This window comes from Palaemon carinicauda, chromosome 1, assembly GCF_036898095.1.
Source record: "Palaemon carinicauda isolate YSFRI2023 chromosome 1, ASM3689809v2, whole genome shotgun sequence".
Taxonomy (NCBI): Eukaryota; Metazoa; Arthropoda; class Malacostraca; order Decapoda; family Palaemonidae; genus Palaemon; species Palaemon carinicauda.
Window position 1 is genome coordinate 253,017,096 of NC_090725.1, and position 24,430 is coordinate 253,041,525.

The 24,430-nt window shown below is 39.4% G+C and overlaps 1 protein-coding gene across 4 annotated transcripts in view; it reads right to left on the reverse strand.

The window, feature by feature from the left end:
- bchs (WD repeat and FYVE domain containing 3 bchs) overlaps positions 1 to 24,430 on the reverse strand; it is a 748,678-nt gene that overhangs the window by 354,480 nt on the left and 369,768 nt on the right. For 3 of the 4 annotated variants that reach the window (XM_068389155.1, XM_068389143.1, XM_068389138.1), the window contains exon 33: positions 11,726 to 11,758. The exons of the other annotated variant lie outside the window; for it this stretch is intronic. In XM_068389155.1, coding sequence (XP_068245256.1) covers positions 11,726 to 11,758 — 33 coding nt within the window. The remainder of the gene's footprint in view (positions 1 to 11,725; positions 11,759 to 24,430) is intronic. 4 annotated transcript variants of the gene reach the window in all.

Consider the following 24,430-nt stretch of genomic DNA (forward strand, 5'->3'; position numbering starts at 1 on the left):
AACGCCACCCACTGCAACGCCCGCCACGGCCTGCACAACATCGCATTTTAAAGAGTAACTTTCTCCTTCATAGCAAAGACCAATCACTAGTACACAAGCACAAGAGAAGGCAAAAGGCTGTAGCGTAGAGAGCGGAGAGTAGGCAACCATCCACATTGAGCCAAAGCGAGTGAATGAGGAAAGCGGGCTGGCGGGGGGGGGGGGGGGGGGGGGGGGGGGGGGGGGGGGGCTAAGCCTCCCCATACCGCCAGCCAGCCAATCAGCACAACTGCCTGCTTTTCTCTTCGGCTGTTTCAGCCGAGCTAAAGCGAATTCCTATATTAAATGATTACGAGGTTTGTATATCGTGTCGGAACAAATTGGCTTATTGAAAAAGTATTTTGAGATTTTTGGTGATCAATCTATTCTTAAGAAGTGTTTCAATTCTTTCATTCTACCTTGTTTCAAATACTGTTTTCCTGTCTGGTCTTCAACTGCTGATTCTCCTCAATTTATTGGACAGGAACTTACAGTCTATTAATTTTCTTATTCCTGATCTAGATATTAATCTCTGGCACCATCATTCTATTAGTTCATTACTCATGATGCACAAGATTTTTCTTAATTCTGACCATCCTTTGCATTCAGATCTTCCCAGACAGTATCATCCTGTCTGCAATACTAGGTATGAAGTTAATTCTAATGGTCATTTCCTCTCCATTATGCAGTTCAATACTGCACAGTATTCTAGAAGTTTTATACCAGCTGTGATCAAGTTGTGGAATGATCTTCCTAATCAGGTAGTTGAATCTGTGGAACTTCAAAAGTTCATACATGCAGCAAATGCTTTTATGTTGAGCAGGCTGATATAAGTCTCTTTTAAGAGTTTATATATGAATTATCTGTTTTATCATTGTTATGATTCTTAGAATACTTCATTTTAATTGTTCATTACTTCTCTTGTAGTTTATTTATTTCCTTTCCTCACTGGGCTATGTTTCACTTGTTGGGCTTTTAACAATTCTGCTTTTCCAATTAGGGTTGTAGCTTAACTAGTAATATTATGATGATGATGATGATGATGATAATATTAATAATAATACCACAAGAATTGTGCTAATGATGTGAAAAGTCAACTCAAAACTATATGGAATCTAATTTTTAGTTTAGTCTTTGGTAAGCTAGGCTAACTCATGAAGATCAGTCCTAACCTACACTCAACTAAATCATAATGCAAATATCACAGCTCAATTAAGCATATAGGTTAAGAGGAAAATACATGACTAAAATCAGCGAGTTGTAAACAACACGGCCTTCAAACTTGACTGTTTAACTTACGACAAAATTCAGTTTGACCTATGCTACTAGGAATAAACTTGCCTAATCAATCAACCTTGTAAGATAAGGAGATTAATAATGGCATAACTAAGCTAAGTACAATATACAGTAGACATATTCACTAGTAAAATGTGCATTATACTGTACCATAAAACAGTAACTCAATTAAATTTGCCTAATGGAAATTATGTATAACTCATCAAATTCTCATACGAAAATCTTAAATCATGTTAAAACAAGTTGGCCAATTTGCCTTAGTTAAATAAGGTACTGGATACATCTTGCATAGCTATTTATCAGAAAGCTGACTGAAAAGGCTCAAATTATGATAGCAGCCAAGTTCTTGATATCAGCCTGCAGCAGACTGAAAAACTTAAGAATGGTATCCTATTTCTTTGTTGGTCTCCATTACACACTGCAATTCTATCCAAGACTAAAAACAAACTTTAGTAATCATAGATATTGAGGTTCCAACCCAACAATCCAAGCATGCGCTAAAACAAGGTCTTTAAAATATTTTCAAGTTATCCAAAGTTTAAGATCATTCCACAATGCTACTGATGCACATAAACAGCAGAGGAATTAAAAAATATTTAAGGGGAGTGACACTGCTCCACTAAAACAATGTTATTTTGAGAATACTTCAAACTCTTTCTACTCTTCTGTTTCTCAGCAATATTTTTTTCTCGTTTAAAAATTATTTGAATGAGAATCTTATATATCAAAAGTTATACATTAGTAATTTTCTTAGCATTTTTATTTTATCTTATAGATATCCTTTTAAAATGTACTGTATAAAAGTTACTTTTAAAGATAAATTTGTTTTAAATGGAAGGTTTTTGTTTTTCTAAAAGTGAAAGTACAGATTATAGGCTATAAAATATCATAGGTATAATTTTATCAATGTACTGTATAAAAGTTACTTTTAAAGATGACTATGTTTCATATGAAAGTTTTTTTCCCCACAGACAAATATAAATGTTACGCACATACATGAGAAATACGTGGCTGGCATATATTCTCGTCAGCGCTTTTTGGAGGGGGGGGGGGGAACTTTAGACTTCTGGCATATCTAGTTATCATCTCTCATACTTTATGCATTTTTCAGCATAATCATACCATGAAAATTGTGAATATATAAACAAGCAACAAAGAAATAAGAACATACTTTAGAGAGAACTGCAGGATATGTTTATTTACAAATACCATAGAGAACATAAGAAAACTGATACTCTGTTCCTCAGGAAATCATAGAAAATGGTGGATTTACTTTATGTGGAATACTAAAATAACTAGCTTTCTGTGGAGTTTTTCAAGAAAAAGTAAATGAATATGTAGCCAAGTCACAAAAGGGTTGCTCACGGGATGGGATAAGTGAGTGTAAATATGTAAAAGGGACTCTCTACCAATGAAAAATATCTTTTCATTAAAAATATTATTTGAAACCCAAAATATAGACGCTCTCCTAGCCAAGAAAACGATAATCTTTATTTTCAAAGTTCCAGGCCAGAGATCATGAGTCACACCACTTAAAAGTTTTATAAAGGTCACCCCCATCAATATTAATTTCTGAATGATCTACAATGGAACATTTATATCGACATTAATGTTTCAATGACCATAATAATGCTAACCTCTAGAGATACTAATAATCAAAATCAACATAGAGAAATCATCACAGCAAAAGATGCTTCATGCATTCTCTTTATTTTTTATGTTCAGAAACTTTTGTATCTGACTGAAAAGAGTGGTAAGCGAGTTATGCATAAAAAAAGTAAACTGCGTATGCTAGATCAATTGGTCATTGTTCTTATCGTTCCTGGAAGGATCCCTTTTTGAAGACTCGTCAGACATGCATAGAGGTTTCTTGAAATGGGATATGATTTATGGAATTTGGGCTATACAGCCCACCACTGGTGACAGGGAGGTCATTCAGCAGTGAGGAGCAGAGTTTGTTTATATCCTTCTTGAATTGAGAGAGGTGACTATAACTCTCTAAAGACAGCTCTTTACTACACCTGGCTAAAGTTGATAAATTCTAACTCTTCACCTAAATGCCAATTTTCAAAAGTCAATCCATGTTACAGGCAGCTATTAGCATTCCTTTGCCTACTAAATATTTCAATGTGTTATGAAAGGACTAGCATTATCAATCGGAAGAAATAGGAAAGGGAAGTTATTTCCATCAATAAGCAACATGACTTGATCTTATGGTGATAACTTGGCAGGATCTTAAATATCTACCAGTAGATTTCAAATCAACAAAGAGGGCCTCGACAACACAGTCTAGGACAGATCTAAAAAGATAGAGGATTAATTTATGATCATTCTCTTTCTTAATGCCAATGACACTTCATTTCCAGATGTGGACATAAATCCTTCACAATAAAGAACTAGGTTTTGGCTATTCATCATTATGGACCTTTGGTGCAAAATGGCTCTCCCTTTGGTTCTATGGTTAACAAGATTTCCACTGGCACTTCTGAGTTTTAATATGCACATTATGTGTTTGCCACTATTAATTATTTATTATTAATTATTAATTATTAATTCATCATCATCATCATTATTTTTATCATTATTATTATTATGATTATAATTATTATTATTATTATTACTATTATTATTATCATTATTATTATTATTAATCATCATCATCATCATCATCATCATCATCATCATTATTATTATTATTACTACAAGCCAAGTTACAACCCATACTGGAAAAGCAAAATGCTAGAAGCCCAAGGGCTTCAATAGAGAAAGTAGCCAAGATAAGAAAGGAAATAACAGAAGAGCAAATAAATTACTGTATATATAAACTATAAAATGAGATTTATTTGTCAATCTGGTCAACAGAAATTCATAAAAAGTTTGAACTTCCAAGTTACACCAATTCAAGCTCCAGATTAGGAATATTATTCTACAATCTGATCACAGCTGGGATAAAACTTCTAGAATACGCTGTAGTATTGTGCTTTATGATGGCGAAGGCATGGCTGTTAAAATTAACCACACACCTAGTACTATGTACACTATGTTTTAGTCTGGGAAGATGTGAATGCATGGGACTATGTGAGTTATGAGAAATCTTATGCAACATGCATAAAGAACTAACTGAATGGTAGTACCAGAGAGTAATGACCAGACCAGTACAAAGGAATTTATTAGATCGCAAGTTTCTAGCCAACAAATTAGGATGAGAGTCTGTTTCTGAAGACCAGACAGGAGAACAATACTCAAAATATGGAAGAATGAAAAAATTAAAAAATTCCTTAAGGATGGACTGATCACCGAAAATCTTAACAGACTTTCTCAATACACCTATCTTTTTAGCAATTGAATAAGAAACTGACCAAATATTTCTCATAAGTAAATTTGCAATTAAGAATCACACAGAATTTTAAATGATTTGTACGTATATAGCTAGAGACATTGTCAATGCAAAGATCTGGATGTTGAGGAGCCACTGTCCTTGGCCTACTTACAATCATACTTTTGAGTTTTGTTAGGGTTCAACTTCATGCCCCTTAATTTGCACCATGCACTAATTTTAGTTAGATCTCTATCCAGCGATTTAGCAGCCATAGGTCTACATTCAAAAGATGAAATTGATGCAAAGAGAGTAGCATCATCAGCATATACAACAAGCTTATTTTCTAGGCCAAACGAATATGCGTAATCAGTATGAAAAGTAATGGGCTAAGAACACTACCCTGAGGAACACCAGTTATTGCATTTCTATAGTCACTATGGTGCCCATCAACAAGTACTCTGCAATACATTAATTAAAATTTCAATAATGACGTTAAGAAAAGACCCACCTATTCCCATCTGTTTACGTATGAAAACAAGGGCCTCATGATTAACATGGTCAAAGGCTGCACTAAAATCAAAGCCAATCATAAGAACTTACAATATAATAGGACTTCAATACAGTATTAAGTAAACCTAAGTTCGAGGCAGATTATCATATGTCACTGAGGGTATCTTGTTCTGCCTAATAGAAGTGGTGTGGTACAACTAAGGACAAGTTTCTGGGGTTGGACAAGCATAGTTGGATTTCCAAAAATCTTTCCCTCATTTTTAAAGACAGACATTATGAATATGCTCCACATACTGGGATGCATTTCATGGTTCTCAATGTACCTCACACATTCAAAATTATACAAACCTCACACATTCAAGATTATACATACTGTTTCAAGAACTCTTATATTAGGATAACAACTCTACAAAGCAGCTTTGCCCATTTCAATAAGGAAATCCATTCTCTCCAACATTGACCAGGTGTAAAGGTAACATCAAAATGATAGATTTCCAATTTATGTGAACACATGAAATTGAATAAAAATCATTTCTAATCACTACTTGAATATTTATAAATGACTAAGAGTAATACTAAAAATCCTTTCCAAAGTTTCCCGAGCACATTTCTATTTTTTCTTAAATAAAACAGTAGTGCCTCAACTTAATAGACGAACTGGTGTGGCCTACCAATAAGTAACAAAATCTGGTAAGTAACAGATACCCAATTAGTGTGTCCCATATGATGTTCCATTGTCAACACATAGCTTATGGAATAATTCCTTAGACAGTAATTAATATCCTATCCTATTCATTATTTACTGTTTACTCATGAGAATTTTCCTATTTTATTTCCTTTCAAAATATACACACCCCCTAGTAAAGTAATGAAACAATCTATTGGTTAATGACAATGAGCGCCATTGATACCATGTTATTCAGTTTTCCGTTGAATTGGTGATATGAAAAAGACATTTCTTCCTTCCAGATTGTAATAAGTTTTTATTGTTTTCTAAATTGTCTTTTCTGCTAAATTTGTTAGCATGTCTGTCCAGGGCTAACACTGTGTTTTAAATAACTGTTGTGAGGAATACAATGTCTCACTGTTTCTTTCAGGAAAAGTATATATCAAATTCAAGTGCTTACAGAACTGGAGAAACTACACTGCGCAGTGGTAAAGCTTCAGCATGATCAACTGAAAAACCGACGTTCTATTTTCACAACTACCGAGGAAAAAAAGCATTTTTTTTGTTTAAGGGGAATTCCAAAGAAGACTTGAATAGTTTTTTACTACAGAGTTGATGATGATATGAATGGTCAAATACTCACTTACCAGCCAAGTTTTGTTAGTGATGAGTCTTAATGCTCTTAACTTGTTTACCTTCCTTTGTTATTCTCAGAAAGCCAAAGAGTCTTTGCTTGTAGGCGGTAACTCTGATTTACCTGCATGGTTGCTTACACTAACCAGACTTCCAAAGGTGGTCAAATGGTTATGGTCACAGTCACATAATGTTTCATTCAGCAAAAGTTATGAATGTTTACTGCACCTTACAGAGTGGAGGTTCTTTCATTGAGCCTATGATTCTTTAATTACTTTAGATCTTTCTGCTGCTAAACCCTTGAATTCACACATTCCTATTTACTCTATTAGACATCTAGATTAAGATTCAATAAGACCGAGTTAATAATTGAATCCCTATATGCCTCCTCTCACTAAAATAAGCACTCTTGAGCAGCTAGGGTTTCATTTTTGGAATGACATTCCATATCGTAGGATTCTGTTAACTGTTTAATGTTGTTGGTGATGTATCAGCTACAATTAGTTAGTTAATTGAATTACATTCTGAACGACATAGCATTTTGTTAACTTGCAAGATCAGCCACTTGTGCTTTTATTACTCTTGCGACTCTTACTATGGAGGAGATTAAAGATTATTGTGGGTTATTTATATTCAGTGAAGAAATATAGTTAAAAATTATAAAACAAGTTCAATCCATAAAATAATACATATTACAGGTGTCATCGCATAAGCTATGTATTTCATCCCTGGACCTAAACATATGCATAGCACTAACATGGCAGTTGTAAACAATGGGTCTGAGAGTTACGTGTATAGTAAAATTTTATAACTAAAAATCCCTTATAATTTGTTTTTAAGAAAGTTCTGATGTAGCTTTTCCTCAAGTATATGGAGATAAGCCCATTATAACACTATACTGTATATACTTATCAATTTCCTCCTTTTGCTGTGAATAAGTCATTAAATTGTCATCACTAATGGCTTTATAATTCTAGTTTTGTTTAGTTTCAAGTCTTTGATACCTCAAAGATGTTTTGACTTGTATAAGACTAATCAGTTACCTAACCTTGTTGTAGATTTCAATTTATTTTCTTTAGAGCCCAGTTTTACAGCTTAGCTTGCAAACTAATTTACTATAGCTGCTTGTAGGTAATAATTATGTAAATGTTCTTAAAACATTTCCCTTTGCCATTAATTCTAGTGGTTTAGGTTTCCTATTAGCAGAAAACGCTAAGCTTGTTGCTTACAGAAGGAACCATGACAGTACTGTCACTCTAGCTTTTGTCTACTACAGCCTAACAGTTTAGTTTCAGTTAGTCCTATTAGGAAGGTAACATCATTAACTACTTTTGTGGTAGCTCAGAAAACCATTTAGTTTTTTATTTAAAGTAACATTTTAGGCGTAACCTTCCCTGTTTCAACCACTAACCTAAACCCTCAAGTGATAACTAGTGGTTCAAATGCACCATTCAGTAAGAGTTCTGGTGGTACATGGGGTATGACCCAGGATTGAGGTCCTCTTGCAGAGCGTCAAAATTCTTCATTTTTAATTTTGTCCTTCCGTAACGAAACCGTTTGACTCCCTGATTTCCAGCCACTATTTTAGACACCTAGAATTTGTGAGGCAGATGATCAAGATGTTAGCCTGGGTCCCTACATATTTTCTCTTGATAAAGTAAGTGCCTCTATACCTTTACTTATTCCCATGTGCTATGTTATTTTAGATATTCAATAACTCTACTCCTGAAATAAATGCTCTTTAAAACTTACTGTTTTCCTGTTGGCATGCAAATCATAGGATTTCCTTGGGCTAACTATTCTCTTTTTGTATAAAGATTCACTAGATCTATTCCATTGCATCCTCTTTGAATGGCAGTGTGCTTCATTTACTTACAAGTTTGCCATTAATTCATCTCATGCCTTTCTCCTACATATTGGGTAACTGTAAGGTTTAGTACCTCACTTGCTTGAATGTGTCTATTTATCTCATATACATCAGTTTCTGTATGTAATAAGTATTCATTCAGTTTAGTAAAATCTCTAAAACAGAAACTATATAATAAAGCCAAATAAGTAAACTATTTAAAGTAATTCAAGTTCTTGTTTGGTGCTAAAGCCTTTTATCCCACTAGACAGATAATTGCCAGTCTAATCCTGGATTACGATCTGTTTCTTGCCTTGTTTCCCGTCAGCAAGGAACATGCAGAATATTATATGAAAGATCTTAATATTCTATTAATTCTTTTGGCAAATGTTTTATTAACAGATAAACAAAAATAATTTGAAAGTTTTAACTTCAAATAATGATGAATCTATTTATCGGTTACTCCAAGTCTCCAGTTACCTAAATGGGGTTAGGTCCAGATAATTAGTTTTATATCTTTGTTAGCCTTTGATAATAGAAAGGAAGACCAAGAAACTATGGTAATATGGTAAATCATAGCGGTGCTTTACGACATATAGTACAACAATATTAGATCACATCCGTAACCAAGAAAGAGCAAGGTTATCCTCCCTGTTCAGGATAGGAGAGGTGCTGTTAATTTGGGCATGATCATGTCAGCATATGTGGGTTTTGTGATAAAGGTAGAGGTAGTATTTGACTCAGTGATGAGAAATTCTCTGAGGTGCAATTATTCTCTTATTTTAGTCATGTTGTACTGTATATATAAAGGTAACCTACTTGATAAAGTAAGTGCTCTGCTACCAAAACTCTAGCCAGTTTGTTGCTCCAGATTTATTAACAAACCTATGCACTGTTGTACATGAGAATTGTTTCTAGGTGATCTTGTTCTGCATTATCTCTGTGTCTCATACAGGGGACAAATTCAAAGTCTGGTAAGTAGTGTGTAGGCAGCAAAATACCTCCCTAGGAAGTATGTTTTATGATGAAATTAAGAATTCTAACTGTAAATGAAAAGTTCAGCTAATTAGAAACTCTAGCACTTCCAAGTGAATGTTCACTACATTGATCAGTACGTCTAGAAATTTAGAAATGGTTATGTCGTCCTTTCGTAATGTTTGCAACATCACTGGTCAACAACCATACCCTAGTAAAAACACTCTTTCTTATCATATAAGCTAAGTTATGCAACGTTTGGTCTAATTACTCTGACAAGGGACTGTATGAGAACACCATATGCTATTAGCCAAAAAAAATTTCTAGATTAAATAGCACAGAAGGTAGATACCCTGTTAGGAACAGAAAAAATCTAGATATTTACAGATTCCATTCTTTTACCATTATCTAGCATGTGTAAAACAAAGTTCACGCTCTCTGTGAACCACAATGAGTCTAAGAGCCCTGTTCTAAACACGAAGGAAATGCTCTGTAGATCTGTTCCATATGCTGTGTATGTCCGAGAAGGTTTTTATATCAATTAATATCCTCAGACGACCCATTTCAAAGGTAGTTCATCCAATTACATCTAATCACCTGGGGACCTTTGATCGCATTCTGGAATGTAGGGTTTTAGCAACCCTCTACATTGTCCTTTATAGGTTCTAACAGACAGTCTACCATTATTTAATAGCAACGACACTAGCATGTTTATTTTCAATGGTGTCAGTCTAAGAATGTATCAATAACTAGAGCTAGGTAGGATTATACATTTAAAGCTTTTTAAGGTTTTCTTTTAGGAAAAGAATGTCCAATCTCAACCTTAATTTGGTATCCAAGCATCTGGGATATCTTCAAGCCTGTCAATATTAAAAGTCCTCAAATAATTCAGTAAATCTTTTAGAATTGGGATGAAGTTTTACATATTTAGAAGGTTTAAATTTTAATCTTTGGTAAACCTTTCAATTATAGATTTCACAGCCTAATTTTTTTTTTCTATTATCATAGACTTCAGGTAAATGCACAATAAACTACAAGCACTATCTTTTAAGGTGGGCTTTGAGGGAATATGACAATTTTGTCATTTTTACCTTCATTCAAAGCTAAATCCTTTATAGACTAAGAATCTGTTGCAATTTTTCCACTTCCTCCCATTACAAATGGTTGTGATCACTTCATCGGAAAATACCTAGTTTAGTATATTTTGGACGAACTATGGGCCTTACAGGTAATGCCCCCAATTTACTAGGTGGGATTGAAATTCAAAATTGTCCTCTGTCCATAAATGCAATGCCATTTCTAATTAAAAGTTTGGTCCCAGAAACTCACCAAGAAATTAATCCAGATATCATAAAAGCCTTAAAGATTTAGGTTCTGTATATTAGGAATAAACCTAATCCCTTAACTTTGTAAAAATGTTTCTTAGTAAAGAGTTTTGGTGGCACTTCAATAACATATCATGTTGATATTCGGTGGACATTATCTTAAAGAACCCTTTCTTATCGAGCTTATTGGGCTCTAGGTCTTATAGTGGAGGAAGACAGCGTGATCTTTTGAGATTTTTTCACTTCAATTATTTCATAAACAATCTGGAGGTCTATATTTCAAACTGCATTTTGAGATGGTTTTTATTAAATCTAGACAAGTTGAGTTTATAAATTTAGTTAGACGTATCATATATTCTAATTTCTTTTGACATACGTCTTTCCTTCATTGGCATCCCATCTCCATCAGAGTTTGTGAGTCTGTAATATGAATATCAGGGGAGGTTCAGAAAATTAATGATTTTAATAATCATATTTCTATTTCTATGCTCACCTGATATCCATATACTGTACATGCTCACCACACTCCTTCCCACTTACTTGCGATGTCAAGGAATAAGAAATACTTCTGTCTTAAAAATTGAATAACATGGAATCGCAATAGCTCTTTGGCTTTAACCACTAGATTGTTTCATTACTTTATTAGGGGGAGTACTGTACATCTTTTGAAAGTCCAGAAAAAGTGAATTTTCAAAAATAAATTTGGAGGTAAATGTCAAGAAACCAAACTTCTGGAAAAGAAGCAATATGAATAACAGGTGAGTATAGAGATGAGATTTTATCATAAAATTTAAAGTTCTTAATCCATTTAGGACTCTAAACACTGATACATACCAAAATTCAATCAATGTTTGTCAACTAAGTTAAGGCACTTATATTCTCGTCCCTATTGGCATGAATCACGTACAACAGTTTTTGATTACTATGAAAAATTTTAAAATTTCAGTCATAACCTATTTAAAGACATGTACTTGGATTAATAGGGGTTAGTATTTTAAGTTGAAATTTGAGAATTCTTAATTCTACTGAAGGTATCTTAAGCATCATGTGTGTGTGTGTGTAGGTAAATAAACATAAGTAAAAGAAATCATAACTGAATATTAAATTGAAAAATAAGCTCAAAAATAAAAACATACGTGTTTTGAGGATTGCAACGGATTCCCAAGTCCCTGTAAAGAATTTAGAAACAAAATTAAAAACTTTCTATTCAAGGCCAATGTAAATTTAAAGACGATAGGAAGTACTACTTCTGGAAACAGTTGGGGAAATACTCAGAAATAGAGGTTGGATAGTACATGTAGAACTAGATGAAAAAATCACAGATATAGAATGAAATTTACCTAAACTAATTCTTTCATATCACTACTAACAGATTAATGTTTCAATGTATGATACCTGTGAATAAAAACTGTCCTTTTAAATACATGTGGATAAAAACAGTCCTCAAACACGAATGCAATATGAATCAAGTCATTTGAGGATTACTTAGGTCTAGAGGTATTAAAACTAAATTAAATTTATATTTGGATAATTATTTCTTAAATCTAAATTTTTTAGATTATCAAAATATTTCAGTGAACTTTGAATCCTAAAACTGAACTTATATTTCCCATTACCGTAACCTAATTCTTTAATACTCCGGTTCTTTTTTTTCATATGTTGGAAAATCAAAATAAAATACCTTATAACTGGTTGTATGTTAAGAACTTGAATCCAATGAAATTTTGAGATTTAGCTAAAAAAAAAAAAACAGCAATATTCTAAAATCATAATCAACCATGTCAGGGTGGAAGTTTGAATGCAAACCTCATATCTTGGAACTACTGTACTAAGAAAGAACTTATGAAAAACAATCAACAAGATATTGAGAATTGTTCTTGTGTTTGTTTCCAATGTGTAAAATTATAAATTTGCTGTTATGTAACTCAAAAGGTATTGTGACTATAATACAAAAATATGTCCAATTGAAAAGTATTGGTTATGTAATACACTTGAAAAAAATCACATGATATGAACACAGTTATATAATCTGATAACTATAAATCTAAAATCATTTGCATTGACAATACTGTAATAAAATAACTAGTTCAAAGTTTAAGCATGTAGATTTTGCTGCTTAAAATATACAGTAAAGTTAAAAATTAAATATATTTTTTTCATGTCAAACTATCTACTTTATGATAACCATGCCTGCTGTTAGCAACAATCTCCAGACACCACATAAAAAGTTAACCTGAGTGGCAATTCTGGTCACTGAACATATTTGGTAATGAAAAGTAGTAATTTTCTGAATAGTCTATACCCCTTGCAACAAGAAGGTGAACATCTTGTATACAACAAGGGAGTTTAAAAGAGAAAAAAATTACTTTATTTAAAAACAAAGTCTATATTTATTTCAACATAAATAAATCACTCCATGATTGCTTGAATGGCTATTTAGGTGGGATGGAATTGTGGCCCTGAATATGATAATAACGAAGGTGCTTGTAGTGTCTGTAACCTCACCATCTTTGGGAGCTACAAATGGTGGGTTTGTGGAAGCCAACAGGCCTAAACGCTGAATCATCAGCAGCCATTGCCTGGCCTTCCCTGTTCCCACCTTGGGTGGAGAGCGATCTTTGACATTGATCATAGTACAGTATATATGGTCAGTCTTTAGGGCACTGTCAGTCCCTAGCCTCTGCCATTCATGAGGAACCTTTAAACCTTTAAACAGAAGTGAAGCACTCATTTACAGTACTCGATGAGTCAAATAAACAGTACTTACTGTAGTTTTAATCCCATTGGATAGCTATAAAGGTACAATATATAAAAACGACTTATGATTTTTTCTTTGAAAATGTTTACAAAAATACGAATGTACTTTCACAAGGTTATGTTTAAAAAAAATTGAAGGCCAATATATATTTCCAAAGTAATTGTGATTACTGTAATAAAAAACTGGTTTCATGACCCCTATCACTCACCCTATATGACCAAGACTTAGAGGTGAGAGGTGGAAGAATAATTGTTCTTAGTAACTTCATGTTTAATGTTCAAATAATTAAAACATTAAACTTTTTTATAAAACCTTCAATCCTCTTCGAAATAAGCACTTTTATTATCTAACTGTACTGACAAAGTTGGAGAGCTTACGGATAGAAGGACATTGTCTCAAGTCTTTGCTAGGAGTCCAGCATATGCAATGAGTAAATTGTTCAGTCAAACCTCATAGTGTGTCAACCCGACTGGAATGTAGTTGTAGATTACTTGATAAGCAGAAGTGAAGTGAAAGTCAACAAGAGGATGGTTTTAAGGTTAAAATTCTTGACAAAAGAATGTTTCAGGAGCTAAAGTGTTTGTTAGAGAGGAGCTTCAGATTTAGATACAAATACCAAAAGGAAATTCTCAAATTTCTTGAAGTTTTCCCATACAAAAGCTGGCACATTTTCTGTAATTCATTAGATGTAACCATGTCAATACATCTTGACTGCAGATATACTATTTCCTTGACAGAGTAGGACAACAAGAAATCTTCTACTTTGGGGACAGTTGTCTTTAGTGGATCAATCCAATGTATTAGACCAACTAGAGAACAATCATCTCTTGGATTGTTAGCATATCAATAAAGATCTTTCCTGGGTTTGCAATAACCCTTGCAACTTGATTAAAAATTGTTCTCTTCATGAAACATCACTTGATATCCTCCACACAGAATTGTACAATGTTCATATTCTAATGGTGGAAGAGTTGAAAATGTGGTTGATGCAATAGCTTATTCTAAAGAGGCAGAACCCTGAATGATCCACTAGCAGGGACACAGAAGATTCAGAAATGTTGCTTTTTGGGGCAGAGAGTTATTGCTATTGTTAATTTCTTGGGTGACCTCTGAACTTTGTCCAATGTTAGTCAGATCAGAGAGAAAATGTGCAGACTTTCAAGATGTCCCAAGGAAAACTAAAGGTATATATTCACCAAGATACTTGGTCTTGCAGATCTAAACAACAATTTGAAAGTTGGTAATTCAACAGGGTGTCAAATAGATCAACATGATGAATACCCAAAAATCTTTTCTTGACCTCCAGATGGAGGAAGGACCTGGTTCTAATTTCTGGGTGTGTTTGCCAAAATGATGTATTTCCCTTGGACAGATCAGTGTATCAGTGTGACAATTTGCTCTCCTGCTTGGAGAAAAATATCTACAGCTAAAAAACAACATATAGGGAGTTCTTTTGCCTTAAATTGAAAACTTCAATTTAGCAGTGACATCTGACATCATAAGATTTTTTACAGATAGATGGAGAACATACAAAAGAAAACAGTAGTGGTTAACATGGATGCTTCCTTTCTCTATGGACCATCTTCCTGACACAACAAATATGTTATTTTCATTAGTAAAATAAATTTTTGAATATACTGTACTTACCCGATGATCATGTAGCTGTCAACTCCGTTGCCCGACAGAAATCTAAGGTCGGGATACGCCAGCGATCGCTATACAGGTGGGGGTGTACACAACAGCGCCATCTGTGAGCAGGTACTCAAGTACTTCTTGTCAACAAGAACTCAATTTTCTCCTCGGTCCACTGGTTCTCTATGGGGAGGAAGGGAGGGTCCTTAAATTCATGATCATCGGGTAAGTATATTCAAAAATTTATTTTACTAATGAAAATAACATTTTTCAATATTAATCTTACCCGATGATCATGTAGCTGATTCACACCCAGGGTGGTGGGTGGAGACCAGTATACATGTTAACATTAGAAGCTAAGTATCCCGTATTTCATTTAAGCAGTTATTCAAAATAACAAACATAAAATAAATAAGTACCTGGTAAGGAAGTTGACTTGAACTATTACTCTGCCTTTTTTAAGTACGTCTTCCTTACTGAGCCTAGCGGTCCTCTTAGGATGCTGAACGACTCCTAGGTGCTGAAGTATGAAGGGCTACAACCCATACTAAAGGACCTCATCACAACCTCTAATCTAGGCGCTTCTCAAGAAAGAATTTGACCACCCGCCAAATCAACCAGGATGCGGAAGGCTTCTTAGCCTTCCGTACAACCCAAAAAACAACAATAAAAAGTATTTCAAGAGAAAGATTAAAAAAGGTTATGGGATTAAGGGAATGTAGTGGCTGAGCCCTCACCTACTACTGCACTCGCTGCTACGAATGGTCCCAGGGTGTAGCAGTTCTCGTAAAGAGACTGGACATCTTTGAGATAGAATGATGCGAACACTGACTTGCTTCTCCAATAGGTTGTATCCATAACACTCTGCAGAGAACGGTTCTGTTTGAAGGCCACTGAAGTAGCGACAGCCCTAACTTCATGTGTCCTTACCTTCAGCAAAGCAAGGTCTTCTTCCTTCAGATGAGAATGTGCCTCTCTAATCAGAAGCCTGATGTAGTAAGAAACTGCGTTCTTAGACATCGGTAAAGCAGGCTTCTTGATAGAACACCATAAAGCTTCTGATCGTCCTCGTAATGGCTTAGTCCGTCTTAAATAGTACTTAAGAGCTCTTACTGGGCAAAGTACTCTCTCTAGTTCGTTCCCCACCAAGTTGGACAGGCTTGGGATCTCGAACGACTTGGGCCAAGGACGCGAAGGAAGCTCGTTTTTAGCCAAGAAACCGAGCTGCAAGGAACATGTAGCCGTTTCAGATGTAAAACCTACGTTCCTGCTGAAGGCGTGGATCTCACTGACTCTTTTAGCTGTTGCTAAGCAAACGAGGAAAAGAGTCTTTAATGTGAGATCCTTAAAAGAGGCTGATTGAAGCGGTTCGAATCTTGATGACATCAGGAACCTTAAAACCACGTCTAGGTTCCAGCCTGGTGTGGACAACCGACGTTCCTTTGAGGTCTCAAAAGACCTAAGGAGGTCCTGTAGATCTTTGTTGGAGGAAAGATCCAAGCCTCTGTGGCGGAAGACCGCTGCCAACATACTTCTGTAGCCCTTGATCGTAGGAGCTGAAAGGGATCTTACATTCCTTGGATGTAACAGAAAGTCAGCTATCTGTGTTACAGAGGTACTGGTTGAGGAAACTGCATTCGCCTTGCACCAGCTTCGGAAGACTTCCCATTTTGACTGATAGACTCTGAGAGTGGATGTCCTCCTTGCTCTGGCAATCGCTCTGGCTGCCTCCTTCGAAAAGCCTCTAGCTCTTGAGAGTCTTTCGATAGTCTGAAGGCAGTCAGACGAAGAGCGTGGAGGCTTGGGTGTACCTTCTTTACGTGAGGCTGACGCAGAAGGTCCACTCTTAGAGGAAGAGTCCTGGGAACGTCCACTAGCCATTGCAGTACCTCGGTGAACCACTCTCTCGCAGGCCAGAGGGGAGCAACCAACGTCAACCGTGTCCCTTCGTGAGAGGCGAACTTCTGAAGTACCCTGTTGACAATCTTGAACGGAGGGAACGCATACAGGTCTAGATGGGACCAATCCAGCAGAAAGGCATCCACGTGAACTGCTGCTGGGTCTGGAATCGGAGAACAATACATCGGGAGCCTCTTGGTCATCGAGGTAGCGAATAGATCTATGGTGGGCTGACCCCACAGGGCCCATAGTCTGTTGCAAACATTCTTGTGAAGGGTCCACTCTGTGGGGATGACCTGACCCTTCCGGCTGAGGCAATCTGCCATGACATTCATGTCGCCCTGAATGAACCTCGTTACCAGCGAAAGCTTTCGATCTTTTGACCAAATGAGGAGGTCCCTTGCGATCTCGAACAACTTCCTCGAATGAGTCCCTCCTTGCTTGGAGATGTAAGCCAAGGCTGTGGTGTTGTCGGAGTTCACCTCCACCACCTTGCTTAGCTGGAGGGACTTGAAGGTCATCAAGGCCAGATGAACTGCCAAAAGCTCCTTGCAGTTGATGTGAAGTGTCCTTTGCTCCTGATTCCACGTGCCCGAGCATTCCTGTCTGTCCAGTGTCGCACCCCAGCCCGTGTCCGATGCGTCCGAGAAGAGACGGTGGTCGGGGGTCTGAACAGCCAATGGTAGACCTTCCTTGAGAAGAATGCTGTTCTTCCACCACGTCAGTGTAGACCTCATCTCTTCGGAAACAGGCACTGAGACCGCCTCTAGCGTCATGTCCTTTCTCCAGTGAGCAGCTAGATGAAACTGAAGGGGGCGGAGGTGGAGTCTCCCTAACTCGATGAACTGGGCCAGCGATGAAAGTGTCCCTGTTAGACTCATCCACTGCCTGACAGAACATCGGTTCCTTCTCAGCATGCTCTGGATGCATTCTAGGGCTTGATTGATCCTTGGGGCCGACGGAAAAGCCCGAAAAGCTCGACTCTGAATCTCCATACCTAGATAGACAATGGTCTGGGATGGGACGAGTTGGGACTTCTCTATATTGACCAGGAGGCCCAATTCCTTGGTCAGATCCATAGTCCATCTGAGATTCTCCAGACAGCGACGACTTGACGGAGCTCTTAAAAGCCAGTCGTCCAAATAGAGGGAGGCTCTGATGTCTGCCAAGTGAAGGAATTTGGCAATATTCCTCATCAGTTTGGTAAACACAAGAGGTGCCGTGCTTAGGCCAAAGCACAGGGCTTGGAACTGGTACACAACCTTTCCAAAGACGAACCTTAGGAAAGGTTGGGAGTCTGGATGGATGGGGACGTGAAAGTACGCGTCTTTCAGGTCTAACGAGACCATCCAGTCCTCCTTCCTGACCGCTGCTAGGACCGACTTCGTCGTCTCCATCGTGAACGTCTGCTTGGTGACAAAAGCATTGAGAGCACTGACGTCCAGCACCGGTCTCCAACCTCCTGTCTTCTTCGCTACCAGGAAGAGACGGTTGTAGAAGCCCGGGGATTGATGGTCCCGGACTATGACTACCGCTCCCTTTTGTAGCAAGAGCGACACCTCTTGTTGCAACGCTAGCCTCTTGTCCTTCTCCTTGTAGTTGGGAGAGAGGTTGATGGGAGATGTTGCTAGAGGGGGACTGCGGCAGAACGGAATTCTGTACCCCTCCCTTAGCCACTTCACAGACTGAGCGTCTGCACCTCTGCTCTCCCAAGCTTGCCAGAAGAACTTGAGCCTGGCTCCCACTGCTGTCTGGAGAGGAAGGCAGTCAGATCCTGCCTTTTGCGGACTTGGAACCCTTCTTGGATTTGCCACGGTGACTGTCGGCACGGGTACCTCCTCTGCTGGAGGTTCTGCCACGAAAGGGCGGGATGAACCTAGTAGCTGGTGTGTCCACTGCTGCAGGACGGAAAGGTCTAGGCACGGAAGGTAAAGCTTTAGCCTTACGTGCAGAAGATGCCATCAGATCATGGGTATCCTTCTGGATCAGCGAGGAAGCCATCCCCTTGATCAGCTCCTCCGGAAACAGACACTTGGAGAGAGGAGCAAACAACAACTCCGACTTCTGGCAAGGAGTGATCCCAGACGACAAGAAGGAGCAAAGATGTTCTCTCTTCTTAAGCACACCCGACGTGTACGAAGCCGCAAGTTCACCAGACCCATCCCGAATGGCTTTGTCCATGCAAGACATGATCAGCATGGCAGAGTCCTTATCCGAAGGGGAAGTCTTTCTGCTTAACGCTCCCAAACACCAATCGAGGAAGTTGAAGATCTCAAAAGCACGAAAGACTCCCTTCAACAGATGATCCATGTCAGAAAAGGACCAGCAAATCTTCGATCGTCTCATAGCCAGCCTGCGGGGAGAGTCAACCAGACTTGAAAAGTCGCCCTGGGCAGAGGCAGGAACCCCCAAGCCGGGTTGCTCTCCCGTGGCATACCAGACGCTAGATTTGGAAGCAAGCTTGGTAGGCGGAAAGACGAAAGCAGTCTTTCCCAGTTGCTTCTTGGACTGCAACCACTCTCCCATAACCCTCAAAGCTCTCTTGGATGAGCGTGCGAGGACAAGCTTGGTGAAGGCAGGAGCAGCAGACTGCATGCCCAGAGCAAACTCGGAGGGAGGAGAGCGAGGGGTTGCAGACACAAACTGTTCTGGATACAAGTCCCTGAACAAGGCAAGGACTTTACGAAAGTCTAAGGAGGGAGGCGTAGACTTGGGCCCTTCTAAGTCGGAGTGCGGTTCATCCAAATGTGCATCTTCGTCATCCGATACTCCATCATCCGAAAGCTGAGTAGGAAGTGGCAAAGGCGGAGCAGAAAGCTGAACGGCTGAATCCGGCAGCACGGGTGCATGCGTAGCTGCTGCGGATTCAACATCATGCCGCTGCTGGTCAGTCTGCGAGCTGGCAACAACAAAAGCAGAGTGCTGGTGCGTGGGAGGGACTGCCGTGGGTTGCGGAGCATGCCGTATGGGATGCGGAGCATGCCGCATGGGTTGCGGAGCATGCCGCATAGTGTCAGAACACGGCAGCTCTACAGCACCTTCCCACTGCTGATGCGGTAGCTCACGCATGTCAACGGATGGTGCAGCAAGAACATGCGTCTGGCAGGGTGGACTGCGCATCGGTGGTGGAGCTCTCACAGGTGGAGTGTGGGAGCAGGCAGCCGCAGTATCTGCTGAGCGCACAACCGCGGCAGGTTGTAGGCTAACAGGGGCAGTGTCAACCTTCTCAGGATGATACTCTTGCATGAACGCAGCAAGCTGAGACTGCATAGTCTGCAGCATGGACCACTTAGGGTCTACCGTGGTTGGAGCAGCAACAGACGGAGCAGTAGCCTGTTGTGGAACCACTCTACCTCTCTTGGGAGGTGTGCAGTCTTCGGAAGACTGCGGCGAGTCCGAACTGACCCAGTGGCTACACCTGGGCCGTTGGACTCGCTCGGAAGGGACCTTACGCTTGAGAGGTCGTGAGACCTTGGTCCATCGTTTCCTCCTTGAAACTTCTTCCACAGACGAGGGATGATAGGGCTCATTCGTCTGTATGTGGATGGGACGATCTCTGAGAGAAACGTCCGCAACCACTGAGGGTACATCCGTACGCTGATCAAGGCCTGCCGAACCCTTTGGTCCTTCGACATTGCTTCTCCCCTGGGCTTGGGAGCTTGCAAGAGGTCCCGGACTGGGAGGACGACTGGCACGAACAGATGTACCCTCATGCGCAACACTGACACTGACACTTTTCACCTCACTTGCACTAACACTTCCCACTGCACTTTTCGCTTTCAGCTCTTTGACATCTGCCAAAAGCTGATTACGGTCATTAGCCAATGACTCCACTCTGTCACCAAGAGCCTGAATGGCACGCATCATATCCGCCATGGATGGCTGAGCACTAGTAGCAGGGTCGGGAGTCACCACTACAGGGGAAGGAAAAGGTTGAGGGGCATGGGGAGAGGAAAAATCAACAGAGCGAGAAGAACTCCTCCTGATCCTATCCTTCTCTAGCCTACGTGCATTTTTAAGGAATTCGTTAAAATCGAATTCCGAAAGCCCAGCGCATTCCTCACACCGATCTTCCAATTGACAGGATTTACCCCTACAATTGGAACAAACGGTGTGAGGATCTATGGAGGCCTTCGGAAGACGCCTAGTACAAGCCCTAACACTACACTGCCTGTACTTAGGGACTTGAGACTGGTCAGACATCTTGAATTGTAGAAATAGTCAAGGGGAGATTCCAAAAAACTAGCAAAGTTCGTTAACAATTAATCCAAATTAATTCCAAAAGCTTGCTAAGCTAATGATAAAGCTTCCTGAATAGCGAAGGCTAAAATCTAGAGCGAATACATCACCAAAATCGTGAGAAACAACTCCAGAATCAACAGCGTATCCAAGTAGGTCTTGCCGGTGGCACGACAGAGGAAAAATTGAGTTCTTGTTGACAAGAAGTACTTGAGTACCTGCTCACAGATGGCGCTGTTGTGTACACCCCCACCTGTATAGCGATCGCTGGCGTATCCCGACCTTAGATTTCTGTCGGGCAACGGAGTTGACAGCTACATGATCATCGGGTAAGATTAATATTGAAAATTAAGAGATAAGCACCAATCTTTACATAATAATTGAAAATACACAAAAAAGATACTGGCATAAACTCATAAACTGGCATTCAATATTTAGGATTCTTTACACACATGTCAGTAACTAAAAAAATGCTTTGATCTTTCTGGGCTTGAACCTGTGCCGGCCAGTGAATAAGCTCCTATTAGCACTTATTCTTAGGTAATTTACTGCTAAATATACCAGAGAAAAAATGTAAAGGAGTGCTAGGTTGACTAGCTCGCTCACCTATTGGTGTCGGTATGGAATTGGGCGTATAATCCAGAGGTCCCGCACCATTTAGATTCATCCACGACAAAGACCCCCAATAGAGGAGAGCCGTTCAACCTCACTCGGCACCACCAACTCTGCATCCGCTCAGAACCCAACTCCTTTTTAGCACGCCTGTGTGGTAACCCGCTAGTTTGTGCTCTCGTGTTTTTGCCTTATTTTCCTTGTGATTATGGCTTCTACATCAGTTTCCCAGGAGACACCGTCTAAGTTAAGTACCAAGCTATGTTTTGCTGTGTTTTGAGCAATCTAGATCGTTTAATATTCAAGTTATAAGAGTTTATTCTCTTCGATCATCTCGGTCTTGCTCGATTCCGCTTACGGTTGGTACTCCTGTTTCGAGAGCTTTTAGTTTCACTCGCGGTGTTACTAAGTGTATTATTTTTATTATTAGTTTAATTTTTATATGTTTTATAGTGGATATTCATTATTTAGCGTTTAGAGCCCTTGTGGCTCATATTTAGGGCCGATATCAGATTACGTATCGTAGGTGGCTTGCCGGCCTTCGGCCATCAGGTTGTTGTCCTTCGGGATTTATTCATTATTTCGCATGCCTTGCCCTAATTTTTTATGTGTATATTTATATATTTTTCAACGCTATTACTTTTATAATGAATATTTGTGCTTATTACTCCGTTTGATCTGTTTTGGTAGTGTTTGGGGATTGTCAGTTGGTAGCCCCGCTGCTCCGTGTCACGTGATCCTCCCCCAAGCTCCCCCTCTCGCTAGGTTGGTGGCTAGGCTTCTCTCCCCCCTCCCCTAGGGGACCGTTGCCTTCCCTTCCTACAGAGGGGGTAGTTCAGTGTTTATGGACTATGTCCTCTCTCCGGGTGTCCCGGTGGTTTTGTCTCTGTCTAGACTGGTTGACCACCGGTCAACAGAGTAGGAATCCCGGTGCACCCTATTTTATAAATGTTCACCTATCACACTTTTATTTATGTTATACGAAAACCTCCGGGTTCTGTTGGTGGTTCTTATCTACGGTTCCGCCCCCCTTATTTTATAACATTTACTTCCGCCCCCCTTATTTTATAACATTTACTATGATTATATATGACAGATCACTACCCCGGAGTTCCTATATGTATTAGTTTATGGATGTAATTTTATATATCCCGGTCCGGGGCTTAACCTCGCTCCGGGAAGTCAGACACCATGTGTGTTAATTCTTTGTTGCATCCTTCTTTATGATCCCGGCTCGTCCGGAATGAATAGTTATACTCTAGTCTTAAGTTAGACTTATGTTTAGGCCCGGGTCCTCCGGACCCGCCCCTACTTAAGAGTATTATAGTTAAGCTCTAGTCTTAAGTTAGACTTATGTTTAGGCCCGGGTCCTCCGGACCCGCCCCTACTTAAGAGAATTACAGTTTCTCATATACTATTCTTATTACAGATGGTTCATTGCCAGACGACGGCCTGTGCGGCAGTTCTTCACCAGCCTTGTGGCCATACGGTGTGTAGGTCTCACGCCCTCTGCTGAGTACAACTGGAAGATATCGTAGTCTGGCATCCTGATAATTGTATGGTCTGTTTTGACCTCATTACCACCCTTGGATCTGATTCGGTGAGTCCCGTTGGCTATGTTGACTTTTCTAATTATTATTACTTTTATTTGGTATACATACACTATTTAGTAAGATTTCTATGGTCTTTAAAGGACCTCCTGGACTCTTCCTTTCTTTAATTCCCACTATTATTTCAGGCATCCCCGGAGCAGAAGACTGCGGCTCGGGCCACCCTGAAAGTGTGGGTTGGGGGATTTGCCCGAAATGTGAAATCAAAGCAGCCTTACGTCCTCTCTGAAGACTACTGTGCAATGATTTATCCTAATGCTAAGTCTTCAGCCGCTGTGGCTAGAGCTGTTGCGGCACCCATCATTGCCGACATTGATGCCACTATTTCTGGATTCATCGATCAGGATCAAGATCAAGATACGTCTGATTCCCCCGGAGATCTGGAAGACAATGTTGCCTCCTTGAACTTGGATGTGGAACCCATGTTGTTAGATGATCCGGATGCAGGTAGGGTGGTAAGTGAGGCAGGTGTTACCGGCGCTGAGATTCCTATCCCCAGCCCCGCTCTTTCTTCTTCATCTGATCTCTCTTCTTTTCATGGTTTTTCTGGGGACCGCGATTCGTCTCACCGATCACACCCGGTTCCCCCCAAAGATAAATCTAAATCTAGAACTTTGCCAAAAGCTCGTAAGCCCCACAAGGCTTCCCATGGTTCTAAAACGAAAGCAAACCCATCATCTAAGGCTTCCGGCTCCTCCTCTAAGTCTCACGACCCGGGAGTACAATCCGCCACTTCTGCTCCTAACCCGGGCCTTTCCGAATCAGCCATGCTTCGTATTGTGTCAGAGATGCAATCTAAGATTGTGTCAGAAATGCAGGCCAAGATGGACACGATGTTTTCTAACATTGGTCAGAGACTTGGGGCATTAGAGCAAGGTGCTCCGGAGCAAGTTCAAAGCTCTCTCATCCCGGATGCCTTTAAGCTTCCTCCGTTTACCAAGAATAACCCTTGGCGCATGGCTCTTCATTCCCCGTTCTCAGACGGGATGTTAACGTTGGAAGGTCTTGGTACTCGTCCACTAGAGGACTTTGAATTCTTTCCTCCTGGTCTCGCATTTCCGTTTCATGGTTATGCCAGGCTTACCGAGGAA